The 25030-nt window shown below is 37.7% G+C and overlaps 1 protein-coding gene across 1 annotated transcript; it reads left to right on the top strand.

The window, feature by feature from the left end:
* Positions 1 to 239: 239 nt before the first annotated feature.
* Positions 240 to 23361, top strand: LOC127160916 (mucin-2). Its single transcript, XM_051103545.1, has 15 exons — positions 240 to 313; positions 4374 to 4437; positions 4538 to 6943; positions 7150 to 7241; positions 7331 to 7461; positions 7551 to 10530; positions 11368 to 11429; positions 11651 to 11766; positions 11942 to 13296; positions 14084 to 14148; positions 14429 to 14610; positions 14727 to 14839; positions 14927 to 14991; positions 15090 to 15268; positions 19877 to 23361. Exons 1-15 carry the CDS (start codon positions 305 to 307, stop codon positions 19966 to 19968), a joined length of 7911 nt encoding a protein of 2636 aa, XP_050959502.1. The 5' UTR covers positions 240 to 304; the 3' UTR covers positions 19969 to 23361.
* The last annotated feature ends 1669 nt before the right edge of the window (positions 23362 to 25030 follow it).

Genomic DNA, 25030 nt, shown 5'->3' with positions numbered 1-25030 from the left:
GTTTGACTCTTCTATATGTTTAATTATTTTAATCAAGAACAAAACACCCTATTATCGCTTGCTTTCAACGGCATTGTGTCAAAAGCATGCATGTTTGGGGAGGAATGCATTGTTGTATAAGTAGGTTTGTCCAGTTTAGTTAAAGATGGAATGGATAAACTACGCACCACCACTATATGCGGTTTGTGTCATGTGACTGAAAACAGAGCTAATAAAAACGTGAACTTTGAGGACAGCAGTTATTTGCTTTTATCACAGGACTTACAACTTCACCTGAGTGTAAGAAATTGCACTCGGGTGCAAAATGGATTGGGTGAGTTTGACTGATTTAAGTATTATTATAGTCATACTTTCTGATTCGTACTCCTAACCATCAAGAGGTCTTTATTCTTAATTGAGATTATTTTGTATATTATGTATATTTTGTAATAATCATTTGTGATTTTATTGAGCATTCTTAACTTATTTTTAACACTGAACTAAAATGAGCTGAATAATGACCACTGTCTTCTGTAGAACTGCTTTAGGGCTGGAATTTAAGTCATGTCTTAAGTTTCCTGCTTATTTCAATAAAGCTGCATTGAAACAATTGTATGAAGCACTATACAAATAAATGTATTATGTAAGGGTTAAACAAAAGCAGATCTTATACTACAAGCACATTGTAATAAATGGCAGACACGTCAACATCAAAAATAAGTGAAGTAAAAACATTTTAAAATTGTTTAAAGGGCACCTATTATGCAAAATCCATTTATAGAAGGTGTTTGGACATTGGAAGGTGTTGGAATTGTGTGTACACAGCCATCTTAGAATGATAAAAAATACATTGTCTATTTTTTTATTTTTTTATTTTTTTATTCTTCATAAAATCAAACTAGGCTCAAAAAGCAAGCACTTTAGAGCCTGTCCGCAAAATGACGTCGTATTTCGGTAGCCCCGCCTTCCGCTGTTGACTAACAGGCGCGTATTACCATATCCTCAGCCATTTTGTCTGCGTGCGAGGGGTGGGATAAAAAAATATATATATATAAAAATAAAACTTTTCTATAAACTGAACAAAATTTAATTTCTGCCATGTAAACGCGTTAAGCAGATTACTTGACGTCTGGGTCAAATAGTGTGTCCCGCCATAGTGAGGGGCATTCCTGGGTCGTGCCCCCCCATCCACCATCCATCCTCTCCTCTCCTTGCTAAACGTGATATATGTTGAGAGCAAAAGTGAAACTGCACGCATAAGAAAGCGATTGCGCGCTTTCGCGATCACTAACAATTGCACGCGATCACAGATTGCATGCTTTGATTAAGTGTTCAGCAACTCTTGGTAAGAAATCGTGTATTTGTTCATTTAAATGCGTGTCCTCTCACGCTCGCTCATGTTGCTTCTTCTCTCTGTTTATTGCCATACGCAAAAACGGAGACTTTTCAACTCGTTATAATAGACGAGCTGTATTGCCAGAAAGTTAAAAAAAAAAGTGAAAATATTTTAAAAGTTTTAAAAGTTTGAGATTTTCAGTCTGAAATAGAGTGAAGCTTAAAGTAGTTTTACAGATTAAAGCTTAAATATTTTAAAGGAATACAGTGTCAGATAGAAGAAGTTAGCATGTTGCTAACATGTTGTAAGCATGATTAGCATGTCACTACCATGTTATTAGCATGTTTCTAACAAGTTTAACATGATTAGCATGTTTCTAGTATGATTACCAAGTTACTAGCACGTCGCTAACATGTTCCTAACATGATTAGCTTGTTACTATCGTTTTGTTAACATTATTAGCATGATTAGCATGTTGTTACCATGTTCTAGCATGATTAACATGTTGCTAACGTGCTACGTGACTAGCATGCTGTTAACATGTTTCTAATATGATCAGCATGTTATTAGCGTGTTGCTAGCATGATTGGCAAGTTACTAGCATGCTGTTAACATGTTTCTAACATGATTGGCATGTTAATCGCATGTTTTTAGCATGATTAGCATATTGACAGCATATTGTTATCATGATTTACATGATTATCATGTTTCTAGCTTGAATTAGTACATTGATAGCATGTCTTAAGCTAGTTGCTAAGCTTGATAGACAGCTGTTTTGACAGTTGGAGTTTGAAAGGGGTCATCAGATGCTAAGTTGACTTTTACATGTTGTTTGAACATTAATGTGTGTTGGCAGTGTATGTACAAATCTACCCTATAATGATAAAAATCCATGCAGTGGCGTCACACCCACAGAGGCAGCTCCCACGATAGTTGATTGACATGAGCATTTTACCTCAGATCAGATGTCACAGTCCAACCTCTCTGTTTGGATGCCAGAGCAGGGATGTAAGTTAGACAAGAATATCTCAGATTGAGCGATTGAAGTGTTGTGTTGCTGGATGTAATAATGAAGATGCAGTAGATTACGTTTGTTTGTGAAGGGAATGCACCTCCCGATCTACATATATCCGTCTATGTTTTCGCAAATCATTTGTGATTCAGCTTCACTTACAGCAGAAGTGAGCATAAGGGTTTTTTTTATAAATCTTTGCGATCGCCTTTCCTTATAATGTGCTAGTTAACAAGTTTAGCGGCTAAGCGTGGCTAAATGCAGCTAAAGTAAACAGGCTCGTCAGTCCACAGAGAGAAGAGAGGGGCGGGGCGAGCAGAGCTCATTTGCATTTAAAGCAGCCTCGACCAGAATGAGATGATTTTTGCAGAGCTGATTTTGACAAGGTAAAAAGGGTGTTGTTTTACAGAACCATTGATAATTTTTAATCAAAGTATATTACAGACTTTTCATTAAGATCTTGAAGAATCATGTCAACTTGTGGAAAATGGGCATCCGATGACCCCTTTGAAAAGTCCTGGTTCATTTGAACATTCTGTCAATGTAAATATACGTCATTTTTAGGTCTGATCAGTTAGAAAAGATAGAGCACACTCGGTCAGATCAGTCTGAAGATCTGGGCTGAGCTGTTTAATGGCATTTTTTATGACTGAAGGCGAGTATCACCGATACCAATACTGCCATTTATGTCTCTAGGAAATTTTCAGTTTCCTAATATTTAGCCATTGACTATAGCCATTCAACATTACAGTATAACTGAAGGCTATCTTATTAGATTTTAAAAGACTTTATTAGACTTTAAAACATAACTTCAAATTTAAGTGAATTTAAAACAATCTTCACCTTTAATAAATGTCATATTTACCTGTGCCCTTCAGCAAGTAGGAAATATACTGAAATGGAATAAAGTTATTAAACACTAAATTCAAAATTAAATATAGATGAATCTCTAAAGCTACAAAAGTTACTGATGTCCTCTTTTTTTCTTTTACTTTGTTCTTTGATGAACAGACATCACAGCAGCTGGGTTATTAGCTTATTTTGGCTGCTTTAAGATTGTTGGCAATTTAAGATTATTACTTTAAGAGCTGCCACTGCTGTTCATGACGCGGATCAGACACGCATCAAATTTTTTTCAAAATTGTTTACATATTCTGACTCTAAAGTCTCTACTAATTAGCTGATGAGTTGAATCGGGTGTTTTAGATGAGGGAGACTCCAGCTTCCAGGACAGTTTTGAAAAACACTGCATTTCAAAGACTTGTTCTTAAATGTGACTCATAAAACAAATACATGCATGCACAGTTTTAAGGCAGCTTTAATTGCCTTTTTTTGGTAATTTCATGACATCACTGGTGACATAACTATGGCATTGCATGCTCGTAGTTTCATTTGCACTTTAATATGAAATGATAAACAGTGGGCACCACCGAATTTGTGCATGTAAGTGAAAAGCATGTGCTACGAGCACAGTATAATGACTGACAGGACCGGAAAACTCGTTTTTATTGACACATGGCATGAGCACAGTTCACTGTTGTTCTGTTGAAGCTCCCTCATCAGTGTGCCTGGCACGGAGGCAAAGTTGGAGTGTGTGTCCAAGTCTCCTATTTGATGTTGATGTTGTCTAAATAAACAATTTATTTGACAGAAGACAGACGCAGCAGTTGTGAGCCAACCCTAGCTTTAATGCATTAAACTGAAATGAAATTAATCACATGCATTAATGTGCTAATTTTGACAGCACTGGTTTTTAAATAAATGAATTCTTGATGAGCATAAGATAAGTTAAATAACTTTTTTATCTTACTGATCTTAAACTTTGAATGGTAGTGTAACTCTTTCCTTGTGTTTTATTCATCATTACTTTCATCTTTATTAATATGGACTGTGCAAAAATGACAAATCGTCTTTGCACAGGGAAAAAATATTAATAAACTACAAAATAATAAATAAACAAAGAATTTTTTTTACCAACTTCACTGACATGACAAAACTGGTGCCATTCCTTACATATTTGCTAATGTATGTATTATATGTTTATAGGTGATCTATTTGACAGCTAACAAGATGAGCAGAAAAACACTGATAATTGCAGTGTTAAGTTTAGGTCTGTAAGTTACTGACCATCCAAACTCTTTATTTCTCGTATTACTTATTTACATGTGACAATTGCTCTAAAATTGCTCTGTATTTTAATTTTTTAACAGTGTTTTGTAGCGCATCATCAGATTTAGACCTTTGCTCACGACTGAGACAACAGCAGATAAAATATTGCTCATCAACAACTGCAACTCTGTTTACAACCACTGCCAAGCTAACAACTGCAACAACTGAATCTACAACTGTTACAGCAAACTCAGCTACAACTACAACTCATCTTACAACTACAAGCCCTCGTACAGAAACAGCAACACCATTTACATCTACAGCTGCACCAACAACAGCAACAACAACAGCAACAACCATAACTGCTTTACCATCTACAACTGAACAATCAACTACATCTGAACAAAGCACCACAACGCAGACAGCAGCAACATCCCTACCTACAACAAGTACAGCTCAATCTACAACTGTGGTTACAACAAACTCACCTTCAACAGCAACTCAGCTTACAACATCAGCTCCTCCTACAGAAACAACAACACAACTTACATCTACAACTGAACCAACAACCACAACATCTTCAACATCCACAGCTGAACAATCGACTACATCCGAACAAAGTACCACAACGCAGAAAACAACAACATCCCTACCTACAACTACAGCCTCTCCTACAGAAACAACAACACAATTTACATCTACAACTGAATCAACAACAACAACAACAGCAACAACCATAACTGCTTTACCATCTACAACTGAACAATCAACTACATCTGAACAAAGCACCACAACGCAGACAGCAACAACATCCCTACTGACAACTACAGCCTCTCCTACAGAAACAACAACACAATTTACATCTAGAGCTGAACCAACAACAACAACAACAACCACAACAACAACTGTTTTAACATCTACAAATGAACCAACAACTACAACTGTTTTAACATCTACAACGGAACAATCAACTACATCCGAACAAAGTACAACACAAACAGCAACAACATCCCTACCTACAACTACAGCCTCTTCTACAGAAACAACAACACAATTTACATCTACAACTGAACCAACAACAACAGCAACAACAGTTTTAACATCTACAACTGAACCAACAACCACAACTGCTTCAACATCTACAGCTGAACAATCGACTACATCCGAACAAAGTACAACACAAACAGCAACAACATCCCTACCTACAACTACAGCCTCTCCTACAGAAACAACAACACAATTTACATTTTCAGCTGAACCAACAACAACAGTTTTAACATCTACAACTGAACCAACAACCACAACTGCTTCAACATCTACAGCTGAACAATCGACTACATCCGAACAAAGTACAACACAAACAGCAACAACATCCCTACCTACAACTACAGCCTCTCCTACAGAAACAACAACACAATTTACATCTAGAGCTGAACCAACAACAACAACAACCACAACAACAACTGTTTTAACATCTACAAATGAACCAACAACTACAACTGTTTTAACATCTACAGCTGAACAATCGACTACATCCGAACAAAGTACAACACAAACAGCAACAACATCCCTACCGACAACTACAGCCTCTCCTACAGAAACAACAACACAATTTACATCTAGAGCTGAACCAACAACAACAACAACAACCACAACAACAACTGTTTTAACATCTACAAATGAACCAACAACTACAACTGTTTTAACATCTACAGCTGAACAATCGACTACATCCGAACAAAGTACAACACAAACAGCAACAACATCCCTACCTACAACTACAGCCTCTCCTACAGAAACAACAACACAGTTTACATCTACAGATGAACCAACAACAACAACAACCACAACAACTGTTTTAACATCTACAAATGAACCAACAACTACAACTGTTTTAACATCTACAGCTGAACAATCAACTACATCCGAACAAAGTACAACACATACAGCAACAACATCCCTACATACAACTACAGCCTCTCCTACAGAAACAACAACACAATTTACATCTAGATCTGAACCAACAACAACAACAACAACTGTTTTAACATCTACAACTGAATCAACAACAACTGCTTCAACATCTACAACTGAAAAATCGACTACATCCGAACAAAGTACAACACAAACAGCAACAACATCCCTACCTACAACTACAGCCTCTCCTACAGAAACAACAACACAATTTACATCTAGAGCTGAACCAACAACAACAACCACAACAACAACTGTTTTAACATCTACAAATGAACCAACAACTACAACTGTTTTAACATCTACAGCTGAACAATCAACTACATCCGAACAAAGTACAACACAAACAGCAACAACATCCCTACCTACAACTACAGCCTCTCCTACAGAAACAACAACACAATTTACATCTAGAGCTGAACCAACAACAACAACAACAACCACAACAACAACTGTTTTAACATCTACAAATGAACCAACAACTACAACTGTTTTAACATCTACAGCTGAACAATCGACTACATCCGAACAAAGTACAACACAAACAGCAACAACATCCCTACCTACAACTACAGCCTCTCCTACAGAAACAACAACACAGTTTACATCTACAGAAACCAACAACAACAACAACCACAACAACTTTTTAACATCTACAAATGAACCAACAACTACAACTGTTTTAACATCTACAGCTGAACAATCAACTACATCCGAACAAAGTACAACACACAAACAGCAACAACATCCCTACCTACAACTACAGCCTCTCCTACAGAAACAACAACACAATTTACATCTACATCTGAACCAACAACAACAACAACAACTGTTTTAACTCTCAACTGAATCTACACAACAACTGCTTCAACATCTACAACTGAACAATCACTCATCCGAACAAAGTACAACACAAACAGCAACAACATCCCTACCTACAACTACAGCCTCTCCTACAGAAACAACAACACAATTTACATCTACAACTGAACCAACAACTGCTTCAACATCTACAACTGAACAATCAACTACATCCAAACAAAGTACAAAAGTACAACAAAACAGCAACAACATCCCTACCTACAACTACAGCCTCTCCTACAGAACAACACAATTTACATCTTCACAACAACAACACAGCAACAACAACAGTACATCTACAACTGAATCAACAACTGCTTCAACATCTACAACTGAACAATCAACTACATCCGAACAAAGTACAACACAAACAGCAACAACATCCCTACCTACAACTACAGCCTCTCCTACAGAAACAACAACACAATTTACATCTACAGAAACAACAACACAATTTACATCTACAACTGAATCAACAACAACTGCTTCAACATCTACAACTGAACAATCAACTACATCCGAACAAAGTACAACACAAACAGCAACAACATCCCTACCTACAACTACAGCCTCTCCTACAGAAACAACAACACAATTTACATCTACAACTGAACCAACAACTGCTTCAACATCTACAACTGAACAATCAACTACATCCGAACAAAGTACAACACAAACAGCAACAACATCCCTACCTACAACTACAGCCTCTCCTACAGAAACAACAACACAATTTACATCTACAACTGAATCAACAACTGCTTCAACATCTACAACTGAACAATCAACTACATCCGAACAAAGTACAACGCAAACAGCAACAACATCCCTACCTACAACTACAGCCTCTCCTACAGAAACAACAACACAATTTACATCTACAGCTGAACCAACAACTGCTTCAACATCTACAACTGAACAATCAACTACATCCAAACAAAGTACAACGCAAACAGCAACAACATCCCTACCTACAACTACAGCCTCTCCTACAGAAACAACAACACAATTTACATCTACAACTGAATCAACAACTGCTTCAACATCTACAACTGAACAATCAACTACATCCGAACAAAGTACAACGCAAACAGCAACAACATCCCTACCTACAACTACAGCCTCTCCTACAGAAACAACAACACAATTTACATCTACAACTGCTTCAACAACAACTGCTTCAACATCTACAACTGAACAATCAACTACATCCGAACAAAGTACAACGCAAACAGCAACAACATCCCTACCTACAACTACAGCCTCTCCTACAGAAACAACAACACAATTTACATCTACAACTGCACCGATAACAACAACAACAACAACAACTGCTTCAACATCTACAACTAAACAATCAACTACAACTGAACAAAGCACCACAATGCAGACAGTAACAACATCCTTATCTACAACAAGTCCAACTCAATCTACAACTGTGGTTACAACAAACTCACCTACAACTGCAACTCAGCTTACAACTACAACTAAACCAAAAGCCACAACTGCTTCAACATCTACAACAGAACAAACAACTACATCTGAACAAAGCACAACAATGCAGACAGTAACAACATCCCTGCCTACAACAAGTACAGCTCAATCTACAACTGTGGTTACAACAAATTCACCTTCAACAGCAACTCAGCTTACAACACCAGCTCCTCCTACAGAAACAACAACACAATTTACATCTACAGCTGCACCAACAACAGCAATAACCATAACTGCTTTACCACCTACAACTGAACAATCAACTACATCTGAACAAAGCACCACAACACAGACAGCAACAACATCTCTACCTACAACAAGAACAGCTCAATCTACAACTGTGGTTACAACAAACTCACCTTCAACAGCAACTCAGCTTACAACATCAGCTCCTCCTACAGAAACAACAACACAACTTACATCTACAACTGAACCAACAACCACAACTGTTTTAACATCTACAACTAAACCAACAACCACAACTTTTTTAACATCTACAACTGAACCAACAACCACAACTGCTTCAACATCTACAACAGAACAAACAACTACATCTGAACAAAGCACAACAACACAGACAGCAACAACATCCCTACCTACAACAAGTACATCTCAATCTACAACCGTGGTTACAACAAATTCACCCTCAACTACAGCCCCTCCTACAGAAACAACAAAAACACAACTTCCATCTACGGCTAAACCAACAACCACAACTGTTTTAACATCTACAACTAAAAAATCCACTACATCTAAACAAAGCACTACAAAGCAGACAGCAACAACATCCCTACCTACAAGTACAGCTCAGTCTTCAACGACGAGCGATATCTGCTTTCAATTGTCACAACAGCTGGATAAATTCTGCTCAGCAACAACTACAACTCTGTTTACAACTACTGCCAAACTGACACAAACATCTGAATCAACAAACTCACTGACAACAACTGAATCTACCACTGTTACAGCAAACTCAGCTACAACTGAAACTCTTCCTACAGAATCAACAACACAACTTACAATTGAACCAACAACCACAACCAAACAATCAACTCAATCTGAACAAAGCATCACAACACAAACAGCAACAACACTTCTACCTACAACAAGTGCAGCTCAATCTACAATTGTGGTTACAACAAACTCACCTACAACTGCAACTCTGCTTACAACTACAGCCCCTCCTACAGAAACAACAACACAACTTGCATCTGCAACTGAAACAACAACCACAACTGAACAATCAACTATATCTGAACAAAGCATCACAACACAAACAGCAACAACACTTCTACCTACAACAAGTGCAGCTCAGTCTACAATTGTGGTTACAACAAACTCACCTACAACTGCAACTCTGCTTACAACTACAGCCCCTCCTACAGAAACAACAACACAACTTGCATCTGCAACTGAAACAACAACCACAACTGAACAGTCAACTATGTCTGAACAAAGCATCACGACGCAGACAGCAACAACATTCCTATCTACAACAAGTACACCTCAATCTACAGTTGTGGTTACAACAAACTCACCTACAACTGCAACTTTGCTTACAACTACAGCCCCTACTACAGAAACAACAACACAACTTGCATCTACAGCTGAGCCAACAATTACAATCACAGCTCAATCAACAACAACCCCAGACACAACCGAGACGATTTTTGTTAGTTTTTCCAGCAGTGAAGATTTTGTGACTGATCTGTCAAATCCAGCTTCAGATGCATATAAAAACAGAGAAAAGAAAGTCAAAGATACGGTAAGTTGCATGGCAAATATTTAAGGCATGCAGTTCACATTGCAAGTTAAATAGTAAACTCTTTGCATTTGAATGCATTCAGTAATTCATTTTGCACCCTAATGTAGATATTAGTGCAAACTAATAGACAGTAATGTACATTATTTTTTTTTACTCCAGTGCAAATAGCATTCTATTTTATTTGTGCCCTGGTGTAAATATTAATATACTGCTATTTTAACAATTAGTCCAAATTTTATTGTTAATTTTTACTGTTAAATGTTAAAGAATGACATTAATACAGAATAATATTAATACATGCTGAAGAACGTTCAAAGCATTGCCGATATATAATCGCATTTTCTTTTTGTCAGTCCTTCTCAGGAGCAGTTCTGAATTTAAAATAAATAAATAGATGAAATATTAATAATGTCCGTGCGGCATTGTCAGCCGATCATCTGAGCATAATTGGGTGAAGACAGGAAAAGACCTGTGAAAAAAAAAAAAATTACAGACCCTCAATATAGTGGACCAGTATGATAATAAATGTGGCTATAATATTTGCCAGGTTAAGTCAAACAAATAAAAAAAAAAAAAAGAAGGTGAAACTGGGTGCAAAAAGCATTTAAACACTTTAGTAAGTTAAGGTATACAATTGAACAAGAGAAAAGGATAAGACCTTTACAGTAAATGTTATCATGGACTAAAATTTGAAAACAGTTGGAACAGTAACTTCAAATCATGTGAAAAATGAATGACTATCAATTCTCTTTCATGTTATAGATTTTTTTAGTCTGTGGTTAATTCATAATCAATAACTAAATATTGAACCCGACATTGTCAACCTGTTTTCAACAGTTGACACCATTCTTTACAAATGCCTTCACCTCCTTTAAAGGACTGGCAGTTATTCGGTTCCGGTGAGTATTTCTTCCCTTTAAATATGAATACATTTCATTTTCGCAAAACAAAAGTCTTTGGTTTAGAGGAAAATCTAGACAGATATATATATATGAAAACTACAGCAAACCAAAAATAGCTGTAAAACACATCTTCCAAACGTGCTATAAGTGGTTTCAGTATTGAGCCTTACATTTAAAAAAATGGCAATGCCTCTTTCTCCTCTCTGTCCCTTCTGTAGTCAGGGGTCAATCATCACTGAAATGAATGTGACATTTGGAACCTTACCCACAAATGAAAAAATAAAAGAAACTATTATGCAAGCTAACGCCACTCTTAATATCACCAGTGTAAGAGGTAAGTCAAACCAGAAACATCATCAATGCAATGTCATTCAAAATTATTTAGAATGCTTTCTGTATTACTCTGTAAGTTAATAAACTATTGCTGCTGCACTGCTGCTCTTAGTCATTTTCTAAACTGTTATTTGTATTTTTCCCCAATCTACAATACATCCAAACTCATATAACAGTAACGGATCCCTTACCCATAACTACCAATGCCACTACACCCACGCCAACCACAACTACAACCGCACCTAACACAACTACAACCGCCAATCCTAATACAACAACAACAGTCAATCCTTATACAACAACAACCAATCCTAACACAACAACATCCGCCAATCCTAATACAACAACAACAGTCAATCCTTATACAACAACAACCAATCCTAACACAACAACATCCGCCAATCCTAATACAACAACAACAGTCAATCCTTATACAACAACAACCAATCCTAACACAACAACATCCGCCAATCCTAATACAACAACAACAGCCAATCCTTATACAACAACAACCAATCCTAACACAACAACATCCGCCAATCCTAATACAACAACAACAGCCAATCCTAATACAACAACAACAGTCAATCCTTATACAACAACAACCAATCCTAACACAACTACAACCGCCAATCCTAATACAACAACAACAGTCAATCCTTATACAACAACAACCAATCCTAACACAACAACATCCGCCAATCCTAATACAACAACAACAGTCAATCCTTATACAACAACAACCAATCCTAACACAACAACATCCGCCAATCCTAATACAACAACAACAGCCAATCCTAATACAACAACAACAACCAATCCTAACACAACAACAACAGCCAATCCTTATACAACAACAACAGCCAATCCTAATACAACAACAACAACCAATCCTAACACAACAACAACAGCCAATCCTTATATAACAACAACAGCCAATCCTAATACAACAACAACAACCAATCCTAACACAACAACAACAGCCAATCCTTATACAACAACAACAGCCAATCCTAATACAACAACAACAACCAATCCTAACACAACAACAACAGCCAATCCTTATATAACAACAACAGCCAATCCTAATACAACAACAACAACCAATCCTAACACAACAACAACAGCCAATCCTTATACAACAACAACAGCCAATCCTAATACAACAACAACAACAACCAATCCTAACACAACAACAACAACAACAACCAATCCTAACACAACAACAACCAATCCTTATACAACAACAGCCAATCCTAACACAACAACAACAACAACAACAACAACAACAACAACAACCAATCCTAACACAACAACAACAACAACAACAACAACAACCTCAACCTCAACCTCAACCTCAACAACAACAACACCAACCACAACAACAACAGAAGCAACCACAACAACAGCACCAGCACGTCCTCCTCTATCTATATCCATACAGATTGTTATTATAGAGATATATGTTCCAGCACTGGCAGACAACAAATCTCCAGAATTTAAAAACCTAGCCACAAAAGTAGAGAGCATGGTACGTTTCAAACTGCATAACAATACATTGATATAACAATACAGTTTAAGTAATGTTCAAATTTTTCTTTAGCTTTAAATAAAAGTAAAATTCTAATATATAAACTTAGTTTGTACTTGCCTGCAAGTTAAAATGTAACTTTTTTGTACTTTTTTTAATTGTGTAGTTTAAAGGGGTCATCGGATGCCCATTTTCCACAAGTTGATATGATTCTTTAGGGTCTTAATGAAAAGTCTATAATATACTTTGGTTAAAAATTCTCAATAGTTGTGTAAAACAACACCCTTTTTACCTTGCCAAAATCAGCTCTGCAAAAATCATCTCATTCTGGTCGAGGCTGCTTTAAATGCATATGAGCTCTGCTCACTCCGCCCCTCTCTTCTCTCTGTGGAGTGACGAGCCTGTTTACCTTATCCGCATTTAGCCGTGTTTAGCCGCTAAACTTGCTAACTAGCACATTATTAGGAAAGGAGATCGCAAAGATTCATTAAAAAAAAACCTTATACTCACTTCTGCTGTAAGTGAAGCTGGATCATGAATGATTCACGCGAATATAGACAGATATATGTAGATTAATTAAAAACCACCGCATGGATTTTTATCATTACAGGGTAGATTTGTACATACACTGCCAACACACATTGATGTTCAAACAACATGTAAATGTCAACTTAGCATCCGATGACCCCTTTAAAAAAAAAAAAAAAAAAAACATGATCTACTTCCATAAAATGTAATTGTTTCGTGAAATATTAGGAAAGATTCCTAAAACTTACTGTTTTCACAGTTTGATGAAGTCTATAAAAAGAAGTTTGGGTCTCGTTTCATCAAGACTATTGTGATTGCATTCATGTAAGTAAACACTCCATCATGCTTTCAGTATCCGACAGTTTGTGTAATTTTTCATGATGTAAAAACTTAGTTTTATGCATTTGACAATACTCACTACTGTCAATGGCACAAAATATGGAAAGATTTTCTCTCCTTTATAAAATGTAGCAGTTTTCAGTTATAGATTAAGTTACATTTTGACATTTGCATGATGCAGTTTTTTTTGATGTATTTTCTCCCATCTCTGCATCACAATCCATCATATATATGGATGCTTTTTTTTTTTTTTTTTTTTTTCCAGAGCTGTTGCCAGATCCCGGGCAGAATCAAACGTACAGGCGGAGGTTGAGCTGGTGTTTAGTGAGGAGTCCACTGAACCGATCCCCAGCAACTCTGACATTGTGGAGACTCTAAAAGAAGCAGTTGCTAATTCAACTGCAGGATTCAACCTCACGCTTGATCCAACCTCTATTACCGTCATTAGTAAGTTAATTTAGATGTGCTCAATTTCTAGGATTTAACTATGTTAACTTAGCTAGTAATGTTCTGTGCAATCTCCGCTACGCTTTCTTTAAAAATCAATTCCTTTTTTTTTGTAGAATCAGTGAAGACAATTCCACTGACAATCCTCACCAATGGAACTTTTGTGGCTGCTCTTTCCAATAAAAGTTCTTCTGAATTCCAGAGCAGAGCTTCGATGATCAAAACAGGGGTGAGTGTGACATGTCTGCTTACAAATTTTGGGTGACTTGCTTTTACAAAAGAATACCCATTTTGTCAAACACCACTTGTTTTGCAGCTTGAACCCTTTTTCCTGGCCGATTACCCTGCATCATTTAGCACAGTATCCATAACAAGCTTCAGGTATGAATATGCTGGTGCATTCTTCAAATATAGCTTTTGATTCAACATATAATACTCAGTTTTAATTCACGAATCTCGATTCCACACTCTCTCTCCAGTGATGCCAATGTAAAATTAAGGAGTGTGCCCACGATCCGAAACTCCATGGACCTTGTATTCGGAGCGAATGCTGTTCTACCCAATAGCACCCAGATAGTGAACACTGTAGTTCGAGCAGCCAGAACCAACACGTTGCCCTTCCAGATCTTCACTTCTTCAATTGTAATAAATGGAACAGGTGAGTGATACACTTAAATCCTGAACTGCAGTGAAATATTTTGCACTCAGATGAGAATTTTTTTTTGTACTTTGTTTAGTGGAGCTGTACAGGGTTTCTGTAGGTTTTATGAAGCTAAATGTAAGACTTTTTAAGATCTACAGAAAAACTGTTTCAACCCCAATTCCAGAAAAGTTTTGTGAAATGCCATTAATTCAAGAATATGCTATCTGTTCATTCTCTTTAACCATGTTTTAAGTGACTAAAGTACAACTGGCCAACTTTTAATATTATTTTTTAAATATAAACAAGTTTTGATTATGGTGGCTGCAACACACTCCAAAAAGTTGAGACAGAAACAAAATAAAAATGAAAAGGTTATAGAATATCCAAATTACACTGTATTGTAACAGTTCACAGTAAGCAGGTGAAATGGAAATAGGTGAGGATATCATTTTTGGGTATAAAGGAGCATTTCAGTCTTTGCAAGCGAAGCTGGATCATGGCTCATCACTTAGTGCCAAATTTCATGACAAAAGTGTCAAACAAATCAAAAATCACATTTCTCAATAGAAAATCACAAAGAATATGTGTCTTTCACCAACTACCAGACATAATATTGTGAAAAGATTCAGGGAATCCAGAGAAATGCCAGTCAGGGCAAGGCGAGACACCTCAGGTGAATGTGGATGACCTTTGAGCCCATAAGAAACGGTCGTGCTGCGCTATTACATGTAGCCACAGGTATTCAGAAAAGCCGCTGTAACTTAAAACATTCTGCAGCTGCGTTAATAAATGCAACTTGAATTTCTGTTACTCTAGCAGAAAGCTGTACATCAATTCTATGCAGTGATGCCATAGGGTTCTCTGGGCCAGAGCTCATCTCAGATAGTCAAAAAGACGATGGTAATGTGTGCTGTGGTCAGACGAGTCCAAGTTTTAGCTTGTTTCTGGTAAAAATGGACGTTGAGTTCTCAGTACCAAAGACCAAAGGGATCATCCCGACATTCATCAGTAACAGATGCAAACGCAGAATGAGGGTCTTAGAATGAGGGTGCAGCAGATGCAAACCACTCCATTGAAATGGAGGCATGTATTGGGATTGTATAGACACGTATACTGCCATCAAGATGACGGACGTCTTTCATGGGAAGTCCATGGTTATTAGATCAAGACAATGCCAGGTTTCATTCTACATGTGTTACAACAGTGTGGTTTCGTAGACGCAGACTGAATGTGCTAGACTGGCCTTCCTGCATTCCGGATCAGTCTCCTTTTGAAAATGTATGACCAGTCATGAAAAGGAGAATCAGACAATGACGATCATAGACTGCTGAGCATTTTAAGTTTTTTATCAAGCCAGATTGGACAACAATTTTGCTTGCAAAACTTAAAGTATTAGTATCCTCCTTTCCCAAACAATTATACACTGTAATTAAGAGGAAAGTTGATGTGGCACAAGGTTAAACATGCCTCTGTCCCAACATTTTTGGAGTGTGTTGCAGCCATAAAAAAAAAAAAAAAAATCTGTTTATAGTGAAAACACTGGAAATTTTTTCTTTGTACTTAGAAAGAATGCACAGATAACACGTTCTTGACTTTATGGCATTTCACAAAATGTCCCAACTTTTCTGAAATTGGGGTTATATATCATTGTGCTGAACTGCGTAAATAGAACATTTTTTGTAGAATCACTGCAGAAAATAAAAATACAAGATCTATTGAATTTCAGAATAGGGCATCAGTGATAAAAATTCAGATATTAGCATGTAAGCATGCCCTAAAAAAAACATTAATTTGCAGAGCCAATATTTTGGTGCGGACTGCAAATAATTTTACTCACTCCTGCCAGTTCCTGCGTATAATGCAGTAAATTAAAACATACAAATTGAATTTCTTGCATTGAATCTGTGCACTTTTTTGGTTCAACTTTTTACTTCCAACTACAAGTAACTTTGCAACTACAGTACTGTGCAAAAGTCTTAGGCCACTAGTGTTTTCATCAGCTAAAAAATGGTTTAAAGTCAGTTAAAGTTGGTCTTTTGCTGTAGTGTGTCAGTAGGAAATGTCAGATTACATTTCCAAACATTCATTTTGCCATTAATCGTAATAATCCAGTGAGATTTTTGTTTGCACAAGGAGTCTGACAACAGCGAGTGCTCTGCACAGAAATCTGATCTCATCATCATCCAGTCTGTCTGGAACGACATGAAGAAACAGAACAAACTCAGACAGACTAAATCCAGAAGAACTGTGACAAAGTCTCCAGGATCCTTCAAGAAACCTACCTGCAAAGCTGCAGCACTGTTAAAGGTTTTAGGCACTTGTATAAAAATGCTGTAAAATGAGGACGCTGTCATAAATAGATTTTCTTTATCAATTACCTTCTATTAACTAAACGAAATCAACATTTGGTGCGACCATTCTTTGCGTTTACAGCAGCTTTTGCCCTAGGTGCACTTGCACAACATTTTTCAGGTAGCTTTGCAGGTAGGTCTCTTGAAGCATCTTGGAGACGTTGCCAAAGTTCTTCTGGATTTACTCTGTTTCAGTTTGTTCTGTTTCTTCATGTCATTCCAGGAAGACTGGATGATGATGAGATCAGATCTCAGTGTGAAGCACTGGCTGTTGTCAGACTCCTTGTGCAAACAAAAATCTCACTAGATTATTACAATTAATGGCAAACAGAATGTTTGGAAATGTAAACCTATATTTTTTACTGACACACTACAGCAAAAGATAGAAATTACTTACTTTAAACCATTTTTTAGCTGGTGAAAATACTAGTGGACTAAAACTTTTGCACAGTACTGTACATGTCAACAATCATAAATTTGCAACTACATGTAAATGAGTTCTCAGTAGTGTGTTCATATACTCTTATGTTAAAGGGTTAGTTCACCCAAAAATGAAAATTCTGTCATTAATCACTCACCCTCATGTCGTTCCAAATCCGTAAGACCCTCGTTCATCTTCGGAACAAGTCGTTATTATTGTATCTTCGATAAAGGTATTTTTGTTTTCTTTGCACACAAAGGTCTTACGGGTTTGGAACGACATGAGGGTGAGTGATTAATGACAGAATTTTCATTTTTGGGTGAACTAACCCTTTAAGGTTAGTAGAACATGTTGACATGTCGTTATTCTAAGTAGATGACATGTAGTTGCAAAGTTACTTGTAGTTAGTAGAATGTCAAAACTGGACTATCGAAATAAACGGTAATCCTACATTTGTTTTAAATGGATACAATTCAAAATGTAATTAAATTTGCAATTGAATAACAAACTGCTTTGCATTATTTGTAGGTTACTGCACAACAGAATTACACAATCTCGTGTCCACATCGTATGGTTTTAGGTTTTTATTAATTTTCACAAACAATGATAAATCGGTTATCGCTAATAACATCAGGCAGGAATAACAGTTATTCACAATAATGAGACGGAAATTTTGTAATACTACTTGATAGTGTTGGGTTCAAGTCCACCTAAGTCAAGTCCGAGTCGAGTCCGAGTCTTTAACTCATCGAGTCCGAGACAAGTCCGAGTCCCAAAGGGCCGAGTCCGAGTCTAAGAAAACACTACTGTTTGTCAGTATCTTAACATTGTTTTAACCCAGGGGTGACCAAACTTTGTTCTGGAGGGAGGACATATTTCAGAGTGAAACAGGTTTTAGAATGTGAAATATTATAGGGCGGGACTTGACTTTATTCATTGTTAGAGTAAATGTATAATTCAAGGGTGGGGGTAAAGGAGTAGGTATCTTGGTGAATGGGAACTGCACCTCTTTTATTTCTGATTGTGGCTGTGTGTGTTTTGGGTTTTATATGACTTTTTTTTCTTGAATGAAAATAAGGCTGTGAGGGATAAACCTAGTCTTTGCAATGGTACACACTGTGTATAAAGCCCTACATATACTTTCCATAAACCACAGCAAACTCACACCTGTTTTATTTTTGAATGCATTTATAGTTACATTAATTACAATAAATTACATTATATAAGGAATAATTGATGATGGGCCAGTAAATTATTAGAAAATCATGCACACCCATACATTCATTTCATGAAGTTCAAATAAAACTGCAAAATCTTCACTGTATACATTGAAGATGATTCTTATTAAAGTTATAAGTGATTCAGTCAAGCAAAGGGAGTGATTTTTCTCTTTTTCTTTTGTCGTTTGACTAATATTTATGACGGCGCCAGCGGTTTGCTCACCAAATGCGGAAAGCACTGCGCTGTGCTATGAAGCCCAGTTATTTCAATGGCTTGTGCTGCGCGAGGACGGTTTGTTGCTGCGTTGACCGGAGCGCACCACTGGCATGAAGTTCATATTAGTTGAACTTTTGCTTTCCGCGTTCGGGGTGAAAGCCGCTTGAGAGGCGCGTTCTGTGAGCGCACTTTGAGTGTGTGTGCACATAAACCCGTCGGCTTTAAAGTAGCCTACTGGACAAGACTTAAAAACACATGCAAATACTACATATCACTTTCGTGATAATGCATCGAGTCAGTGACAACTCTACTACTCTACTACTTAACCCCAACTCTACTACTTAAGCTATAGGCAAAATTCCTGAAGGTCAGCAAATGATCATTTCTGTCTGTTTTCTTTTCTTTGTAATGCAGCATATTCATCAGCTGAAGTCAGCAGCAGGATCAGTGTGTTGACCGCTTCAGTCCTGGTTGCTGTGTCACTTCTGGTTCCAAGGTTTAACTGACTGTAACCACTCAGGCCCATATAACTGATTCGGACAGGTCTGAATCTTGCCTTTTAATGTCTGATCAAATGAAGAATTCAAATGAAGGACAAATGAAGCTACTGATGCTACTTAATTAGTAGCAATGAAAGTACTTTTTAAACAACCCTATTCTGAGCACTTTAAACAAGATCGAACCTACAATGGATTCTAAATCAGTTCTGGATCTAGATGTACCTGTATATGTATGTACACAATCAGTATTGTATAAAGCACTATATAGATAAACGCAAAGATGTACCTGCATGTTTTCATGGATTAACTTCAGAATCAATCATTGTGCACTTATGTTGTTTTTAAATATTGGTTAATGGGTTATTGATTGCCAGAACTGTTTTATTTTGTAAGGACATTTTACTAAATGCGTAAATACAGTACACAGGTTTTTAAAATCTAAAGTTTGCTGAAATGCTATGCTATTATTGATTCTTCAGAAAAGGGATAAAACAAGCAAGTAAAAAAATATATATATATATATAAAAATATATATATATAATAATAATAATAAAACCCTCTAGTGCACCATTTCAGCGGCTTGTCAATTCTTTTGAAATAATGACCTTAAAATGCGGCATCCTAGGACCATAAGTATTTCATTTAGATAACTAAACTTACTAAAGAACCACAGACAAAACAATAATTACTGTGCATATTTAAAATAAACACTATTGGCACTCGTACATCGGTATTTGTCACCTCTGAAATGGCCATGTTTTGAAGCAGCTATTTGATGGCAGACTCGACATGTAAAGGCTGAACCAAGAAAATGGATGAAACATGAATAATATAATCAAAGACTGAGTGAATGTAAAGGATGAAACAAGGTAAACGCAACAAAAAGGAGGAAACTAACATTGGTGTATCTAAAAAAAGGACACAACAGTGAGCGCAGATATGGCAGCTGAAATACAAGTGGAGATGAGGACCATGAGACAAGATGTTGCCGGTAAGCTAGAGAGAATAGACGCATCAGTGAAAGAAGTTAACGAAGTGATTAAAAGCCTTGAGAACAGAATAGAGCATCAGAATAAAGGATAAGCGCATTGGAAGAACGTGGGGACAGAACTGAACGACTGCTAGTGTACATGCTAACAAAACAGCACAGACTAGAAGAAAAATACGAGGTCTTGGAGAGACGATCACGCAGGTCAAACATCCGGATCTATGGAGTCAGAGAGGGCGCCGAAAGAGAAAAGCTTATGACAGAATTTATACAAAAAATTTGTTAAAAACCTCCTTGAACTCCCTGCTGACTGAGATTTGGGCACTGAGCATACTCCAAGGTCTCTCATCACGGCTCCGACAGATCCTAAAGCATCTCCCAGGTCAATCGGGCTAAAATGTCTGCACTTCCTGACTAAGCAACAAGTCCTGTTTGAGGCATTGAGCAAAGTTTGTGTGGGACAATGTGGGACATGTTACCAACACTACAACATAACCTGAAGCTGTTATATAATGTCTATCTGACTTAATAAAAACATTTGTATTCTGCCTTTCAGCTCATACAAATACTTTGTCCTTTCCTGAAAGGACAAAGCAACATAAGAAGATTTTCTCTGTTTTGTTGCCATTTTGTTGCTTTTTCTTTACAGAATATATGCCACAAAAAGAATAAATTAAAAAGCTTTCTTAGGGTGTGTTCACACTTGTCAGGTTTGGTTCAATTAAAACGAACTCTGTTGCGTTTGCCCTGTTAGTGTGGTTCATTTGAGTAAGTGTGAACGCTGCCATCTGAACCCTGGCACGGACCAAATAAACAAGCTCTAGACCGCTAAAAAGATGGGTCTTGGTCCGCTTCCAAACGAACTCTGGTGCGGTTCGAATTAAATATGAACGCAACATGGACCAAATGCTTCTAAACGAACCAAAACCAAGATGCGACACTATTCAACATGATTTCACAAAGGGATCAAGTGGTGTATCCAAAACAAAATGAGCAGAGGGCAAACGTGGAGCAATGAGGAGGTAAAGTGCCTTTTATCTAGCTCTTTGTGAGTTCGCAGGTGGTGAAAAAAAGCATATACAAGCAACAGTGAGCGTGCTTAGTCCAGCAGATGGCTTTAGGTGTATTCGACTTAAAGCGGCGCTAAACAGACCCATCAGTGAATGGGTACTTTGATGTCATATACCAGCAGTGCTGCTTTAAGTCGAACACACCTTTTCTTTTAGTTTGGAGTGTTCGGTTAGTTTCGTCACGAAATACACATCATGCAACCCAAACGATCAGGTTGTGAACATATCGCTTTGCCTTTAGGTTCTGTATCTTTAGGTTCGCTGACAAAAATGTATGAACGCTAAGTTGACCAGGACCAAATGTATCATTTTCCTTTTTAGTCTGGACCAAATGAACGAAACAAACCAAACTACAAGTGTGAACACACCCTTAAAAAGCCAACGCATACATGTCTTCTTTATAAGACAATTAAAAACCAACAGACTGATAAAAATGTGGACTTAGGAGCCCAATGAGGAGTGGCGAGTGGAATTTGCATGCCATGCCACTCCCTAGTACACACAGGTATGTGCAACCACTCATTCAGGATTGTGCAAAGGAGGTGAGATGTATCCCGACATTCAGCACAGTTCAGGATCATGGCAGGTTCCCTTTCAGTCAATCACGTTCGACGTTATATTGACAGATGCCATGGGGTCCCTATGGAAAATGCCACAACCTGAACTGCGTTACGTAATTGTTCCATTCTAAGGGTGCAGCATATTCAAAAGCAGTTTTACCTAGATTAGTTCTAGCTAAAGGTGTATGGAGATTATAATAATACTGGGAATGCAGTGAATAGTTACCAACTACGTTTTGTTGAATCAACTAACAGTGATATGTACAAATCAAGACACTATGTATCTATCTAAAGAATAAAGAGTTCTAATGTTCATGAAACCTGTAAAACAAGAATGACAAATAGCTACAGTATAAGACATAAGAAAGGGGGAAAACTCGAAGACAAGATCATCTGATAACATTACATATTAAAATGAAAGCTTGTGCAACAATACACTTTTTAGCCAGTTAGACACACAATCTCATGCACTTGTATTTTCTGATTTATTTATTTATTCTAGATAAAATATCTCTCCAATATCTCTAAATGTTAATTTAAGGGATTTTCTGTATATCTGTGATAAATGTATTGCTAGTTGATATTTTTCACGCTGGATGTGGTGAACAATATAATGGGTACCAAGAGCACAAGTAAAACTGTCAGGGTTATGGACTTGTTTTGTTGTGTTTTTGCTCCTTAGTGTTCTCCATGTCCTAGTTTTACCTTGTGAGTTTGTATGCCCACACTTGGTTTAGTTCCTGTTACTGTTTTGTAGGGCTGCAACGATTAATCGAACGATGTCGTGAGGCGCGTTTAGTCAATGAAGCCGGTACGTTGATTAGTAGTAAAGCTCCATCACGTGCGTTCAGTACACAGAGCAAGTAATACACAGAGCCGTAAAGCACTGACAAGCTACGCCAAATCGGCCACAAAATCGAATTCGATTTTGAACGCGATTTTGGCGTAGCTTGTCAGTGCTTTACGGCTCTGTGTATTACTTGCCGCTCCAGCTGAACGCACGTGATGGAGCTTTACTACTAATCAACGTACCGGCTTCATTGACTAAATGCGCCTCACGACATCGTTCGATTAATCGTTGCAGCCCTACTGTTTTGTGTTATATATTGCGTTAATTTGATCCCAGGTGTTCCTTATTGTTTCCCTCATTTAGGTCCTTGTTTGTTTGTTTTTTTAAAGTCCTGATTTTTCTCAGTTCCTTTGTCCTGTCTCAGTTGTATTGAGTAGTTGTTCTCTCCTGTTTCAATTTGTATTTATTAAATACTCTGTTTGTTTGGACATTCTGCCTACTTCGTTCTTCTCACCCCAACAACCCGTGACAGAAGACAGGACCCTTAAAAAGTAGATGACTGGTGAGGACCAGCTGTGGGGTTTGTGGCAGGCTGGTCGGAGGTTGGAACGGTATGTGGAGGATTTCCTAGAGCTTGCCTACCAGCTGAGCTGGCATGATGCCACTCTTGGTGCATGCTTTCAGCTGGGACTGGACAACAAGAAATCCGATGTGATTTTCCCATGTGTGATTATCCCCTGATCAAGCTGATTAATCTCATCCTTTATCTAAACGGTTATCTAAATGGAGGAAAAGTTTCAGTCTCATCATCCAGTCCCCGCTGAAGCATGCCATGTTTTGCCAGCTCACCCCACGCCAGGAACCCCCACATACCGCACCGCTCGGACCGCCTGTACAACCCCAAATACCCCCATATCCTCTTAAGCTCTATCCTCGCCCGCTCCAGAGTGCCTCTTAGACCTCCTAGACATGGTGCTTCCTCCAGAGTTTTCTGCTCCTATCCTCTCTCCTTTGTCTTCTGGGTCTCCTTCGTTTCCGCTGGTCCTGTCCAGCCCTTCATCTCTGCTGGTCCCACCCAGCCCTTCTTCATCTCCTTCATCTCCACTGGTCCCATCCAGAACCCATCCTGGCCTGTAGTTACCCAATTTCCCCCAAGAAATTTTTTGGAGGGGCCATATGCCTGTGGCCATAGTGGTCGAACCAGGCAACCAGCCTAAACTGCCTACTCCACCATGGCCCCCTGAACTGCCTGCTCCGCCATGGCCCCCTAAGCTCCCTGCTCCACCATGGGCCCTCTGAACTGCCTGATCCACCCAGGAGGCCTTTCTTGTCTCCGTCCTGCACCAGCCTCCAGAGCGCCCTGGTATTCAATTCTGTATAAGTAATATTTATCACTTTTCTGGAAAACAGTTAATGTTGCATCTAAGTGCTAAATCAACTGTGGTGACAAGTAAAGTCATAATGAATTTATATAGTTCTCAAGTTGAAAAAGATGTTTAGGTCCCAGGACATCTACAAGATGGATTAAAATGCTGATAAAGACAAGAAAAGATGAGCCATAAACACATGACAGTATGACTGAAATGTTAAAAAATCATAAAATGAAACACATTTATTCTATGGCACCAAAAAAAAAAAGAAAATCTGGCACCTAATTTTT

The sequence above is a fragment of the Labeo rohita genome, unplaced genomic scaffold, assembly GCF_022985175.1.
Source record: "Labeo rohita strain BAU-BD-2019 unplaced genomic scaffold, IGBB_LRoh.1.0 scaffold_492, whole genome shotgun sequence".
Classification (NCBI taxonomy): Eukaryota; Metazoa; Chordata; class Actinopteri; order Cypriniformes; family Cyprinidae; genus Labeo; species Labeo rohita.
The sequence above is the reverse complement of the archived record's forward strand: the minus strand, read 5'-3'. Positions and strand labels throughout refer to the sequence as shown.